Genomic DNA, 12854 nt, shown 5'->3' on the forward strand with positions numbered 1-12854 from the left:
AGCAATGGAAATTCTGTTATTTCCCATAAACCCACTTTTAACATCAACCAATATTCCAACAGTAGAAAAGATTTGCAAATCATGTATCTGATTAGGGGTTAATATCCAAAATATGTAAAGAACTATCGCTCAACAGCAAAAATTAAAAATCCAATTAAAATGCTGGCAGAGGATTTGAAATAGGCCTTTTTCCAAAGAAAACCTACAGATGGGCAACAGACCACATGAAGATGTGCAACATCACTGATCATCAGGGAAATACAAATCAAAACTGCAATGAGATATCCCCTCACACCTGTCAGAATGGCTAAAATCAACACAAGAAACAATACGTATTGGTGAGGATGTGAAGAAAGGGGAACCCTCTTGCAAACTGGTGGGAAAACAAACTGGTGCAGCTACTCAGGAAAACAATATGGAGGTTCCTCAAAAAGCTAAAAATAGAAATACCCTATGATCCAGTAATCACACTATTGGGTATTTACCCTCAAAATACAAAAATACTACATCAAGGAGATACATGCACCCCAATGTTTGTAACAGCATTGTCTATAATAGCCAAATTATGGAAACAGCCCAAGTGTCGATCGACTGATGAATGGATAAAGATGAAGTACACACACACACACACACACACACACACACAATGGAACACTACTCACCCATAAAAAAGAATGAAATCTTGCCATTTGCAACAACATGGATGGAGCTACAAAGTATTATGCTAAGCGAAAAAAAGTCAGACAAAGACAAATACCATATGATTTCACTCATATGTGGAATTTAAGAAACAAATGAGCAAAGGGGGGAAAAAAGAGACAGGGAAGCAAACCAAGAAAGAGACTCTTAACTATAGAGAACAAACTGATGGTAACCAGAGGGGAGGTGCATGGGGGGGATGGGTAAAATAGGTGACGGGGATTAGGTACACTTGTTGTAATGAGCACCAGGTGTTGTATGGGAGTACTGAATCACTATACTGTACACCTGAAACTAATTACACTGTATAGTAACTGGAATTTAAATAAAAACTTAAAAAAAAAACCACCCAGGAATGGAAACACCACATTTCCTCACAAACCAAGATAAAGGAGCAATGGAAACTCTTGTTATTTCCTCATAAACCCACTTTTAATATCAACCAATATTGCAATAGTATCTGATCTTCTACTTGGTCTGCCAGCCAAAGTTCAGTTAAAACTGACTGCTTCACACATTCCAAATTTTGGAGTCAAATCTATACTCTAAAATCAATCTTAACTCAGATACAAAATTTTGGGGGCACTGAAATTTGGGGGCATTTATTGTTACAGAATTCATTAACAAAAGCAAAATTTGGCAAATTTCTACATTCTCAGCCCATCCAATCCATAAGAAATAATTTTGCTACATTCACAGAACACTGCCAAATGTAGTCTTACTTTGTCTTTTGAGAGAAAGCAGCTTTGTGAATATTCAATTCTGACCACTCCCAATTTGTATCCAAACACGTGACAGCTTGTCACAATGATCATCTGACCACTAAAAATCCTTCAGAATAAGCTAAAGTAATAATTTGGAATACAGTACCAAACTAGATACCTGTCCTTAATGTCTCCCAGATTAGCCAACTCCTTTATCTTTGAGCTGGGCACTATTCATCCAATCTCATTCCCTCAGGAATGAAATTCTCCCAGGGATCATCAACATGTTATCCTTAGTCTCCAGCACACTCTGGCTCTTTTGGATGCAGGAAACAAACTACCTATGATACCACATAACAAGACAAACCAACAAAATAACTATTTCCTCCCATGTGAATTCAGATACCTCTGCTGCATGTCCACCTTTGTTCTCTCTTCTCTTGCTAGGTCCTTAAAATATATACATTCATAAAAATACTTTGATGTAAAAGAAACCAAAAACTGTATACTATCTTAAACATACACACAGAAACCTGGCCTTTAAGTGATTCTAACAAAATGCAGACCATATTTAGGAGTAAAGGCATACTTGCAAGAATATTAAAGTGGAGAGTGGTCTGGAAAATCCATGTGACAAAATACAAAAAAAGCAGAGTAATGTGAAGAATTTTTGTTGATGTAAAATATTTAAATGCTCTGGTTCAAAAATGTAAATAAAAGAATCAGGCAGAAGAGCTGCCTAGCCGGCATATACACAAAATCAAGAATGTTGCTCTAACATAGTAGTTTCTCCCTTTTTGGCAATTAAGAAAATTATATCAAGAATGTCCAAATATATGGTATGTATGTTCTTTGATAACCAAGTCCTAATAGATGCAATGTACTCTGGTGACATGTATTTCCTGTAACTACTAACTAACTGTTCAATACCAAAAGGAAAAAGGAGTTTCTATTAAGATTAAAGCCACAGAATTCTGTTTTGGAGACGCTATGTAAATATAAAAAGTAAGTCAGGTTCAAAATTGGCCAACTTCAAGCTAATTCACAACGTGTGATGAGAACAGTTAAATTCAGATATTCTAGTGCCAGAGACTAGCTCTTTGGCCTGATTCCATTCTGTTATTTGCTCCTTAAATGTTATACCACCTTGGAGGTAGTAGCAAAGTCAGGCTCAGAAATAGTCCCAGACTCTTCACAGAAAACTAGGAAGAACAGGTATAGACGACAGCAGTGTTAGGTCATGTCTATAAGCTTTATGACACCAAAGTCTTATCAGTCAGGTACTATTGCCTCTCTTTTTTCTGAAACATCAAGAGATGGACATCTTTTTAAACTCCATTTTCTGTGTTTAGGTTTAGCTGACATCCTCCCACCCATCTTGTCTCACTAAACAAATTCTTTAACACTAGAACACAGGAAGGTAAATAGACTACCTTTCCAGAGATCCATAAAAAGAAAACTAAATATGTTACCAAGAAACACATCTTCAAGGAAGAAGATCCCAAAGTAGGATATAAATAAAGAAGATTCTATATCTAATTAATTCAAATAATACCTTGGTCAGAGAAGTGATTACAAATAGGGAAATGTCCTCCATTGAGATATAACTGGGCTTTAATGGTGTCTAGCAGTTAATCCCCTAAGAATATAGAAAAAGAAACCAAGAATATCAACAAGATTTCCTTTATCTAATACTATGGTAAGGTGCCCTAAGGTGCCCCTTTCCTTTCCAGTAACCATCAGAAGCGAGAGATCTTTCAGTCTGGGGCTATTTTCTGACTCTATAAAATAATAACGCTGCCTCATAGCTAATATAGCATCACTGAGCTATGATGATTACTACATATCAGAATTTTTCACATGGATTTAAGGACATGAATATGAATATCCACATAGATAAAACAGCATCATGTTTTTCACTCCTAAAAAACTATGTCCCACAGCAGTGAACGAAGCACCTATTTTTAATTCCATCATCAACTAGATAGCTAAGTTTTCTACTTAAAAGTAGTTTCTAATATCTAGAAAGTCAATTGACTAGCAGTAGAGTGAAAAAAAATTATATTGAGTTAATATGCAACAAAGTTAAATACTACATAAAAGGATTCCTCTTGGGGCGCCTGGGTGGCTCAGTCGGTTAAGTGTCCGACTTCAGCTCAGGTCATGATCTCGCGGTCACTGAGTTCAAGCCCCGCATTGGGAGAGCCTGGAGCCTGTTTCAGATTCTGTGTCTCCCTCTCTCTGACCCTCCCCTGTTCATGCTCTGTCTCTCTCTGTCTCAAAAATAAACATTAAAAAAATTAAAAAAAAAAAAAAAAGGATTCCTCTTATGCAAGTATTTTTAACATTCTTCTTCCTATGCCTTAAAAAGTCTACTGAAGGGGCGCCTGGGTGGCACAGTCGGTTAAGCGTCCGACTTCAGCCAGGTCACGATCTCGCGGTCCGTGAGTTCGAGCCCCGTGTCAGGCTCTGGGCTGATGGGTCAGAGCCTGGAGCCTGGTTCCGATTCTGTGTCCCCCTCTCTCTCTGCCCCTCCCCCGTTCATGCTCTGTCTCTCTCTGTCCCAAAAATAAATAAACGTTGAAAAAAAAAATTAAAAAAAAAAAGTCTACTGAAGACTACAGTTTTCTATGGAGAGCATAAGGGGAAGAAGGGAGAAGAAAAAAGATAAAAACAAAACAAAAAAACCGACGTGACTCCTAGCTTCCTATACTGGAGCTATACAAAATATCTACTTAAGTATATAAACTACTGGTTGAGTATCCCAAAAGGTATAAAGACAACATACACCGTAAGATTGGGATGCAAGGAACTCTACTTACTAAGAGCAACAAGGGAAATGCACAAGAAACCAGTCATCTATTCTGCTAAGATTTACTTTTACCATATTAATCTCCAAATAAAAAGAAAACTCCTTCCAGTATTTTATATTCTTCAGGAATAGCCAAAAATAACAAGCATTAAAATATACCTACCTGCATTATAACAGTAAAAATAAAGTGTCAGTTGGTAATGGTCTTTCCGAGAGTCTCCTTAGCCAGCCTACCACTAGGCAGGCATGACAAAAACCGAAGCACTAATATATCTTAGTCATTATTTCTTCAGTTTACAAAGAGTATATTATTATTACTATTATTGTTACTGCTTGAGAATCTTTATTATTATGAGTAAGAACAGCTTTTATATTTTGTAATTACATCAGAAACTATATCCATAGATAAATAAACCCTTGTTTGCTAGGATTTCACTCATACATACTACCTCTGCAACTACCATTCAAATTCCCTTCCCATCTAGCATGACTATCCAGATGCTTCTACGCATATGGTCTAGGATCTCTTTAATAATTCTTTCCCCCCATAAATTCACAGCCCATTCTTCCAAGGAATCCGCTTATCAACATAAGCACTTAGGGTAGAAGAAACAACTTGTGCTTGCATTTTTTTTCTCTTCTCTTTCTTTTCATCCACGCTTATTTTATTTCTATGGAAATAATTTCAAAGGCAGTATCTTTGATTTCAACTCAAGTTCAATATTGGGACTAGGAGCTTCCTAAACTATACCACAACAAAATATCCACATATTTCAGGGGAAAAAAAAGTTGGGAAATACTTTAGTAGTGTCTAGGAAAATCCCCAAATACTCACTTGTAGCAGAACCAAAAAGATTTTTTGTGGATTTATCCTCCCCAGTATTATAATCCAGTGGATAATCTGTTTAAAGAGAAAATGAAGGTAATTAACTAAAACTATCCCTATCAAAGTCGGCTGACATTTAAAGCATATTTTATTATAAATATTCACTATAATCTAAAATATATTCACAAAAAGTTCATGAGATTCAGAAGCCGTTTATCAAACAGATGTAAACTAAGGAAAATAATTCCACTGCTTACCAAAATTTTAATCACATTTATAAGACTTTTTATTCAAGCTTTCCATGTACTTTACCAACCCTTAGTAAATGTTTTCATTTTGCTTATAGGAAAATTAGGGAAGGGAAAAATTCAGTTTTTCAGACTATGGTTTAAGACATCTTAAAACAAGGACTTGGGGCTCCTGGGTGGCTCAGGTGGTTAAGCATCGACTTCAGCTCAGGTCATGACCTTGCAGTTCATGAGTTTGAGCCTTGCGTCGGCTCTGTGCTGACAGCTCAGAGCCTGGAGCCCGCTTTGGATTCTGTGTCTCCCTCTCTCTCTGCCTTTCCTTTGCTTGCACTCTCTCTCTCTAAAATAAACATTAAAAAAAAGAAAAAAGCAAAACACAAGGACTTGATAAAGTAGAAATGGAGGGTGTCAAAAAACCTTGTCCTACCCCTTCAGGTTATTAGATTTTAAAAAACAAACAAACAAAAAAACCATACATAATAGTCACATGTCTTAAAGCCACTTACCATAGTCTTCATCAAACAGTTCTTGACGTTCTGACTGATACTGGGAATCGGCGATCTCTTCATATTCTTCCACCATGCTGGTGCCAAATACCCTATTAACAACAATTTCATTAAAGACTTTCAAAACAAAACAGAGTTAAGACTCACCTCTTCATTACAAATGACAAAATACATTAACTTTGGTCATTTTTTGAGGGTCATTAGCTTTTAGACTTCAAAATAATGGCTGTTTCTTACACTGTAGTTATCCATCCACTGTGTCCATTAAAATGCTTTTAAGACATTTAAAAATGTTAATGACCAGTTTTGATATCAGTCTAAGATTTTCCATATATTATCATCATAGCAAAATAGCAAGCAAGCTAAGCCAGACACATATAATAGTTATTTTTTCTCAGAGCATATTTTTACATTTTTCTAAAATGGATTTAGGAACAAGAAAGGTTTAACAGCTTATATTTCTATAGTATTAACTTCACAAGATAGGAAATTATTTCTTCACTCTAAATATACTGGGATTTTTGTGTATCACTTTCTTTTTTTAATCACTTAGTAAATGTATGTTGTTCTTTAATACCTTATAAGGCTTAATGGACAAAAGTGCTCTGATCCAAAATGTGATACCAACTCCACCTAAAGAATAAAAGCACAGTGCATGTGAGATTATCTAGCAATGTATTCAGTTTCTTTCATTATAACATTTCTAAAAATAAAGTCCTCATTTCCCCAAAAATCAATAATGGTAAAATTTTGCTTTTTTGCCATGCAGTAATATGCCATGCCTTGTTATTCAATATTGCAAAAGAGAAGGTTGCTAACCTTTATGTACTTGATGAACATCTGAAGCAAGAGAAAGGAAAAGAAAAAGAAATCAGTTCCAAAGTCTGGATAACATGCCATAAGCAACATTTAATATTTGTAAATTATACTGTATAATTAAAGTATAGAAAGGAATGTACTGTAATGGATAACATTGTAGTACTCTTATTTCTCTGCAGAAATCAAATCAATGATTTAAATTCTTACCATCACAACTAGAAAGTATAACTGAACTGTAATGAACTAAATTAACTTTAAGGTTATGTTGCTTAAGCTAAAATTCATTGCTGCTGTTTTATTTATCTGTCAGAAATAAAAGCATTCTAAAAGTAATAAAGAGAGGAGTCTGGGTGGCTCAAATTGGTTAAGCATCCAACTCTTGAATAAGGCTCAGGTCATGATTTCATAGTTTGTGGGATCCAGCCCCACATGGCGCTCTGCGCTGATAGCATGGAGCCTGTTTGGGATTTCTCTCTCTCTCTCTCTCTCTCTCTCTCCCCCCCCCCCTCCTTCTCTCCTTCCCTCTCTCTCTCTCTCAAAAATAAATAAACTTAAAAAAATACATAAAAGTAATAGAGGATCTAGAAACAGCCTGTGTCTTATATTAATTCAAAATTATAGATACGTATCATATATGTATCTGTATATTATTTATATACTGATACATATGTGGATATACACATATACATACATAATGATAAAAATATTAGCATAATACAAAATAATATTTATTCTTATATAATACCATATACAAATTTTTTTAGGGAAAGCATGAATTTTTCATATGCTATGTTATTTCAAGTATAACTTACAGAACTAAAAGATATGTATCAACCCACTGTTAAAATACAAACTATTAAAAAGTAGTTTGTACATCTGGGTTTATTTGGGGATAAGGAAAACCCAGGTAAACTTACATAATATTTGTTAACATTGGACTTAGAATTAAATGTTTTTTGCTTTTAGACTACTACCAAAAAGAGCATTTTAGACAGCTAATCATCAAAATGCTCCATAGTGTCCCACCATAAAAAACACAAAGTAGGGGCTGGCATTTTTTTTACCACCAATAAAATGTTCTGCCATTATTAATAAAGTAGTTGGTATGAAGAATGATTCTTGGAACTATTTCATAACATGTGCATTGTCTTAATTATAAAATTAAATGCAACTGTATCACCTGCCAAATAATTCTTACAATTTTTCCTTTTCCTAGTATAAAAACTGCTATAGAAAAAGGCCATTAAACAATTATTTCAGAATTCACTTTAAAAGAAACTGAAAATATACCTTCATTTTTCTGAACACTGTTGAACTATTTATTAACTATATTTTAAAAATAGAATTTAGCACTTTTAGATTGAGACTAGGAATACTACAAGTTTACCCATTCATAGAAGCCAATTTAATACATGCTTAAAAAAGATACACATTTAAAGAAGAAAAGACAGAAATTAGAGCTGCTGTCATTCCAAAAGGTCATATTACAAACACAATGATACTTTAAGGTATGCTATTATTTTAAGGAAAAAAAAAGAGAGGAAGAGAGGTATAAGAAATTCCCATAGTTTGCCTAAAATCCAATTCAAAAGTGAGAATTCTATTTGGTAGAGATTTCCACCTCCACATTGTGGAAGAAGCAGCAAGAATACTGAATATAAGTGTTTTTAAAAGTTCATTTAAAATTGGCATTTGGACACAGAATAGTTCACTTGAATATACAATAGAAAAGGCAAAAGTTATAATATTAAAATTAAAATAATCTAAGAATCAGATTCTAAAAAAGAAAATCAGACCTGCTTAAAGACTTCAGTGACTAACAATAATCTGGGCTTTGAAATAAAGATATGATACTATAGGGTGCCTGGTTAAGCGTCCAACTTCGGCTCAGGTCATGATCTCACAGTTCGTGAGTTCAAGCCCCACATCAGGCTCTGTGTGGACAGCTCAGAGCCTGAAGCCTACTTTGGATTCTGTATCTCCCTCTCTCTCTCACACACACACTCTCAAAAATAAAGATATGATACTATAAAGATGACATTTTACATAAAGACTCAAAAAAAATATTGATACAATTTTAAATTTCATCAGAGCTGCAAATATCAAAAAATTGGCCTAAGTTTCCAGGTATACAAAAGGGAATGTATTAATATTTGTCTCATAAAATAACATCCATGTAAGAATTTTATCAAAAAGAATATTGCATTAAATTTCCTCTTAAGGTTTATGATTTCTAAAAAGGTGGGGTGAGGAGCAAAGAAGTATAAATAATAGGTATGTTTTCATTAAAAAACATAGTCCTGTATGTATAAACTTTACCTTCACATATTTTGCATACATCTGTTCATCCAAAGGGAAACTCTGGACATTCCTCTCATCTCTTCCATGGAAAGTACCCAGCTTAATCCACTTATTTGTGGGATATCTAGGAAATAGAAACATTTTTTAAAAAAAATCATAAACCACATATTGAGAGTTCCATCACATCTTCAAAATACATCCTGTTTGGCTTTTTTTCCCCTCTCTGGGTGAACATCTCACTTAACATAGTTTAAATATGAGTAAAATATTGGGTTGAATAAATACATTTCCTTTTCCAACTAAACTCTGACAGATTCCTCTTTACAAGGGAAGAGTATCTTGAAAATCACACCATTATAGAAAGCAAGAAAAGGAGAAGACAAGGTAGAACCAAAACTGTTTGTTGGGCTTCTATCCAAGTACAATGGAGGTTTTAAAATAAAGAGTAACCAAGAGATTATTTTGGAAGAAGGAGGTTCTACTTTTCACGTACTGAAACGTATGTGATGATATAAAGTCTAAGTAAAAGTACTGGTGGAAAGGGAATCAGAAAAAATCCTTTACCATTAGATTGGAATTTCACAGATCTTACATAGCTGTTCCCCCTCTTTAAAAGGAAATCTAACATAAAAACCTACAGGTATTATTTTTTATTATTACAGCATTTTAAAAATCCCTCCAAGTAATGAATGCTCTTAAAATTACAGCTTAGAGAAAAAGAAGGGATCAGAGCAAGGTTATTATATGAAAAATGGTTGGAATTCAAAAGGTCTTAAGAATTAACTTCAATAACTGTATATATGCAGTGCTGAGTGTGAGATGGGAGAAGAAACAGCATGGAAAATAAAACCACTAATGATCAACTACAGAAGAATGTTTAAATGAATAGCATTCTACATGTCACATTGGGGACACTCAAAGTATTTATGGAATTAATAAATACCCCTAGTGGGGGGAAAATTTAAACTATTCATTAAAAATGGTATATTTAATGTATAGAATTATTGAATCAATATGTTGCACACCTGAAACTAATACAACATTGTATGTTAATTATACCTTAATCAATCAATCAATCAAGAATTTTAAATGGTGTCTTTAAAAGACAAGGATAGTTATCAGGATGTAAGCAGTAAAAACTCATTTTTTAATACAATTAGTAAATATATAGAAAAGACTGGAAAGAATAAATTAAAATGCTAATAAGTTATCTCTGGTTGATTAGATTGTGGTTCTTTACCAAATTCCTTATAATACATGTTTATTCTTTTATAATCACACACACAACACAAAGCTTTTAAAATATACTTTAACAAAAATACATTTCATGATAAAAAATGAAACACTCATGAATGTTTTTTTTTTTTTTAATTTTTTTTTTTTAATTTTTTTTTTTTTTCAACATTTATTTATTTTTGGGACAGAGAGAGACAGAGCATGAACGGGCAAGGGGCAGAGAGAGAGGGAGACACAGAATCGGAAACAGGCTCCAGGCTCTGAGCCATCAGCCCAGAGTCTGACGCGGGGCTCGAACTCACAGACCGCGAGATCGTGACCTGGCTGAAGTCGGACGCTTAACCGACTGCGCCACCCAGGCGCCCCACTCATGAATGTTTTTAATAACTTTTTAAAGAAATGTTTGGCAGCAACAGGTTATAATTAAAAATAAGGGCTCTGGGGGCACATGGTGGCTCAGTTGGTTAAGCATCTGACTCTTGATTTCAGCTCAGGTCATAATTTCAAGGTTCCTGGGTTCAAGCCCCTTGTTTGGCTCTGCACTATGACAGTGGAGCCTACTAGGGACTCACTCACTCACTCTCTCTCTCTCTGCCCCTCCGCCTCTCATGCTCACTCTCTCTCTCTTTCTCTCTCACTCAAAATAAATAAATTAAAAAAAAAAAAAAAGACCTTGAAGTCATACACATCTAGGTTTGAATAAGTCACCTGACCTAGGCAAACTACTTAACCTCATCTTATAAAGGAATAAGATCATAGGATGATTATAAATAAGATCATAGGATGATTATAAAAACTATATGAATTAATGAAAGTAACCTGATTCACAAGTGCCTAATACTACGGTAATAGTATTATTGTTCTTACAAACTGATACATTAAAATAAAAGAAATAAAATTAAAGTTTTTAAAAAAGTGACTCATTTAAAAATTTTTATTCTGGAGATCTAACAAACTCTGTAGAAGGCAGCTTTAGAATTTACCTGTCACTGATAGAAACCAGAAAGTCTTTCGGAGTAGAAGAAAACAATTCATAATTTGCAATATCAAGCTGTTTTACTTGAATTGGTTCACAAAGTTCAATAACAAACCTTTAAAAAGAACACAAGACAATTATTGAGATAAACCAACCCAAATAACAGTTCATATGAAACATAAAGAGTTTGCATAAAATAGACTTTCACTAAGTTACTCATTATTTCTCTAGCATATCATTAGTTGGGGGGGTGGGGTAACTATAAATAACACAAAATATTTATATTGACTATAAATAACACAAGATATTGATAACAATATTTCAGTGACAAAGCACATTCTTGGAGAAGGAATGACTTCACAAAGGACAGTTAGTAATAGTGTCAACTGACTAGTCTAGATGGCAGTTTGGCATATACGTGGCTTCAAAGGGTAACACAGCCTTTGATCTAGCAATACACTTTTAGAAATCTATCCTAAGGACACATTGATCCAAACATTCACCCCTGTACGTATATACAGTGTAACATAGCAAGGCACAGGGGGAAAAAGTCAACCTAGATGTTTTGCATAGAGAATTCAAGTATGGTCCACCTAAACAATCAAATACCAACAGGCATTAAAAATGATACTAGAGGGGCGCCTGGGTGGCTCAGTTGGTTGAGCGTCCGACTTCGGCTCAGGTCATGATCTCGCGGTCCGGGAGTTCAAGCCCCGCGTCGGGCTCTGTGCTGACAGCTCAGAGCCTGGAGCCTGTTTCGGATTCTGTGTCTCCTCCCTCTTTCTCTGACCCTCCCCTGTTCATGCTCTCTCTCTCTCTCTGTCTCAAAAATAAATAAACGTTAAAAAAAAATGATACTAGAAACTATACATACCATTTATATAAAAATCTAGGAAATGTAAACTATAGTGATAGAAAACTGATCTTTAATTATTGTGGGGGCAGGGTTTAGGAAGGAAAAGTTACAAAGGAGCATGAGAAACCTTTTTAGGAAGGTGGATATGTGCATTATCTTTATTGTGGTGATAATTTCACAGATGTATAAATGTCAAAAATTATCATATTGCATATTTTGACATGTTGCAGTTTATTTTACATGTGTATATATATTTTTATGTCAATTACGTTTCAATAAAACTATTCTTTAAAAATGATGCTAGTGACCTGTACTTATAAACATGGAAGAATGCCATAAAATACTGCTTCTTAGGAAAAATTAAAAGTATGGTATCATGTGTGTAAAATAAAACTGCATACAGTATGGCATTTGGGGAAGAGAAATACTCATGACATCTAGCACTCTAATCAATACTAATTACTATACTATAATTACTATATTACTATAATGTAATAACTATACCAAATGTTATTATATATATTGACAGTGAAATAAATCAAAAACATTAAAATTAACATACTGTGTTTAATTTATGACAGAGCAACAGAGCCAAGTTCTAAGAGATGGCAAAAGCGATCAGGTTTTAGAGAAAAGCTCATGAAGAGAAGCAAACTAACTTGCCAAATGCTTACTCTGGGTCAGACACTATGTTAGATGATTTACATCCATCCTTTAATTCTTACAACCACACTGCAAAGACTATCATCTCCATTTTATAAAACAATTCAATAAACACTAATTGGTTACTTCACATTCTTCTCGTCTATCTTTTAATAAGAAACCTCTCCTCCAAGATGTAGCTGAGCTCTTATGGCCACTGTATTTCTCA

At 34.3% G+C, this 12854-nt stretch overlaps 1 protein-coding gene across 4 annotated transcripts in view; it reads right to left on the minus strand.

Moving 5' to 3' along the window:
- The window catches only part of SUCO (SUN domain containing ossification factor), a 94194-nt gene that overhangs the window by 34216 nt on the left and 47124 nt on the right, over positions 1 to 12854 (minus strand). For 3 of the 4 annotated variants that reach the window (XM_047076996.1, XM_047076994.1, XM_047076997.1), the window contains 6 exons: positions 11135 to 11242; positions 8934 to 9039; positions 6615 to 6635; positions 6373 to 6428; positions 5796 to 5887; positions 5051 to 5116 (listed from right to left, as the gene is read on the minus strand). In XM_047076996.1, the coding sequence (XP_046932952.1) occupies positions 5051 to 5116; positions 5796 to 5887; positions 6373 to 6428; positions 6615 to 6635; positions 8934 to 9039; positions 11135 to 11242 (449 nt within the window). The remainder of the gene's footprint in view (positions 1 to 5050; positions 5117 to 5795; positions 5888 to 6372; positions 6429 to 6614; positions 6636 to 8933; positions 9040 to 11134; positions 11243 to 12854) is intronic. The other variant, XM_047076995.1, reaches the window with a different exon arrangement.

This window comes from Lynx rufus, unplaced genomic scaffold (assembly GCF_022079265.1).
Source record: "Lynx rufus isolate CCGP_SWC_20201006 ecotype Redwood Valley unplaced genomic scaffold, mLynRuf1.p SCAF_15, whole genome shotgun sequence".
In the NCBI taxonomy this organism is placed as follows: domain Eukaryota; kingdom Metazoa; phylum Chordata; class Mammalia; order Carnivora; family Felidae; genus Lynx; species Lynx rufus.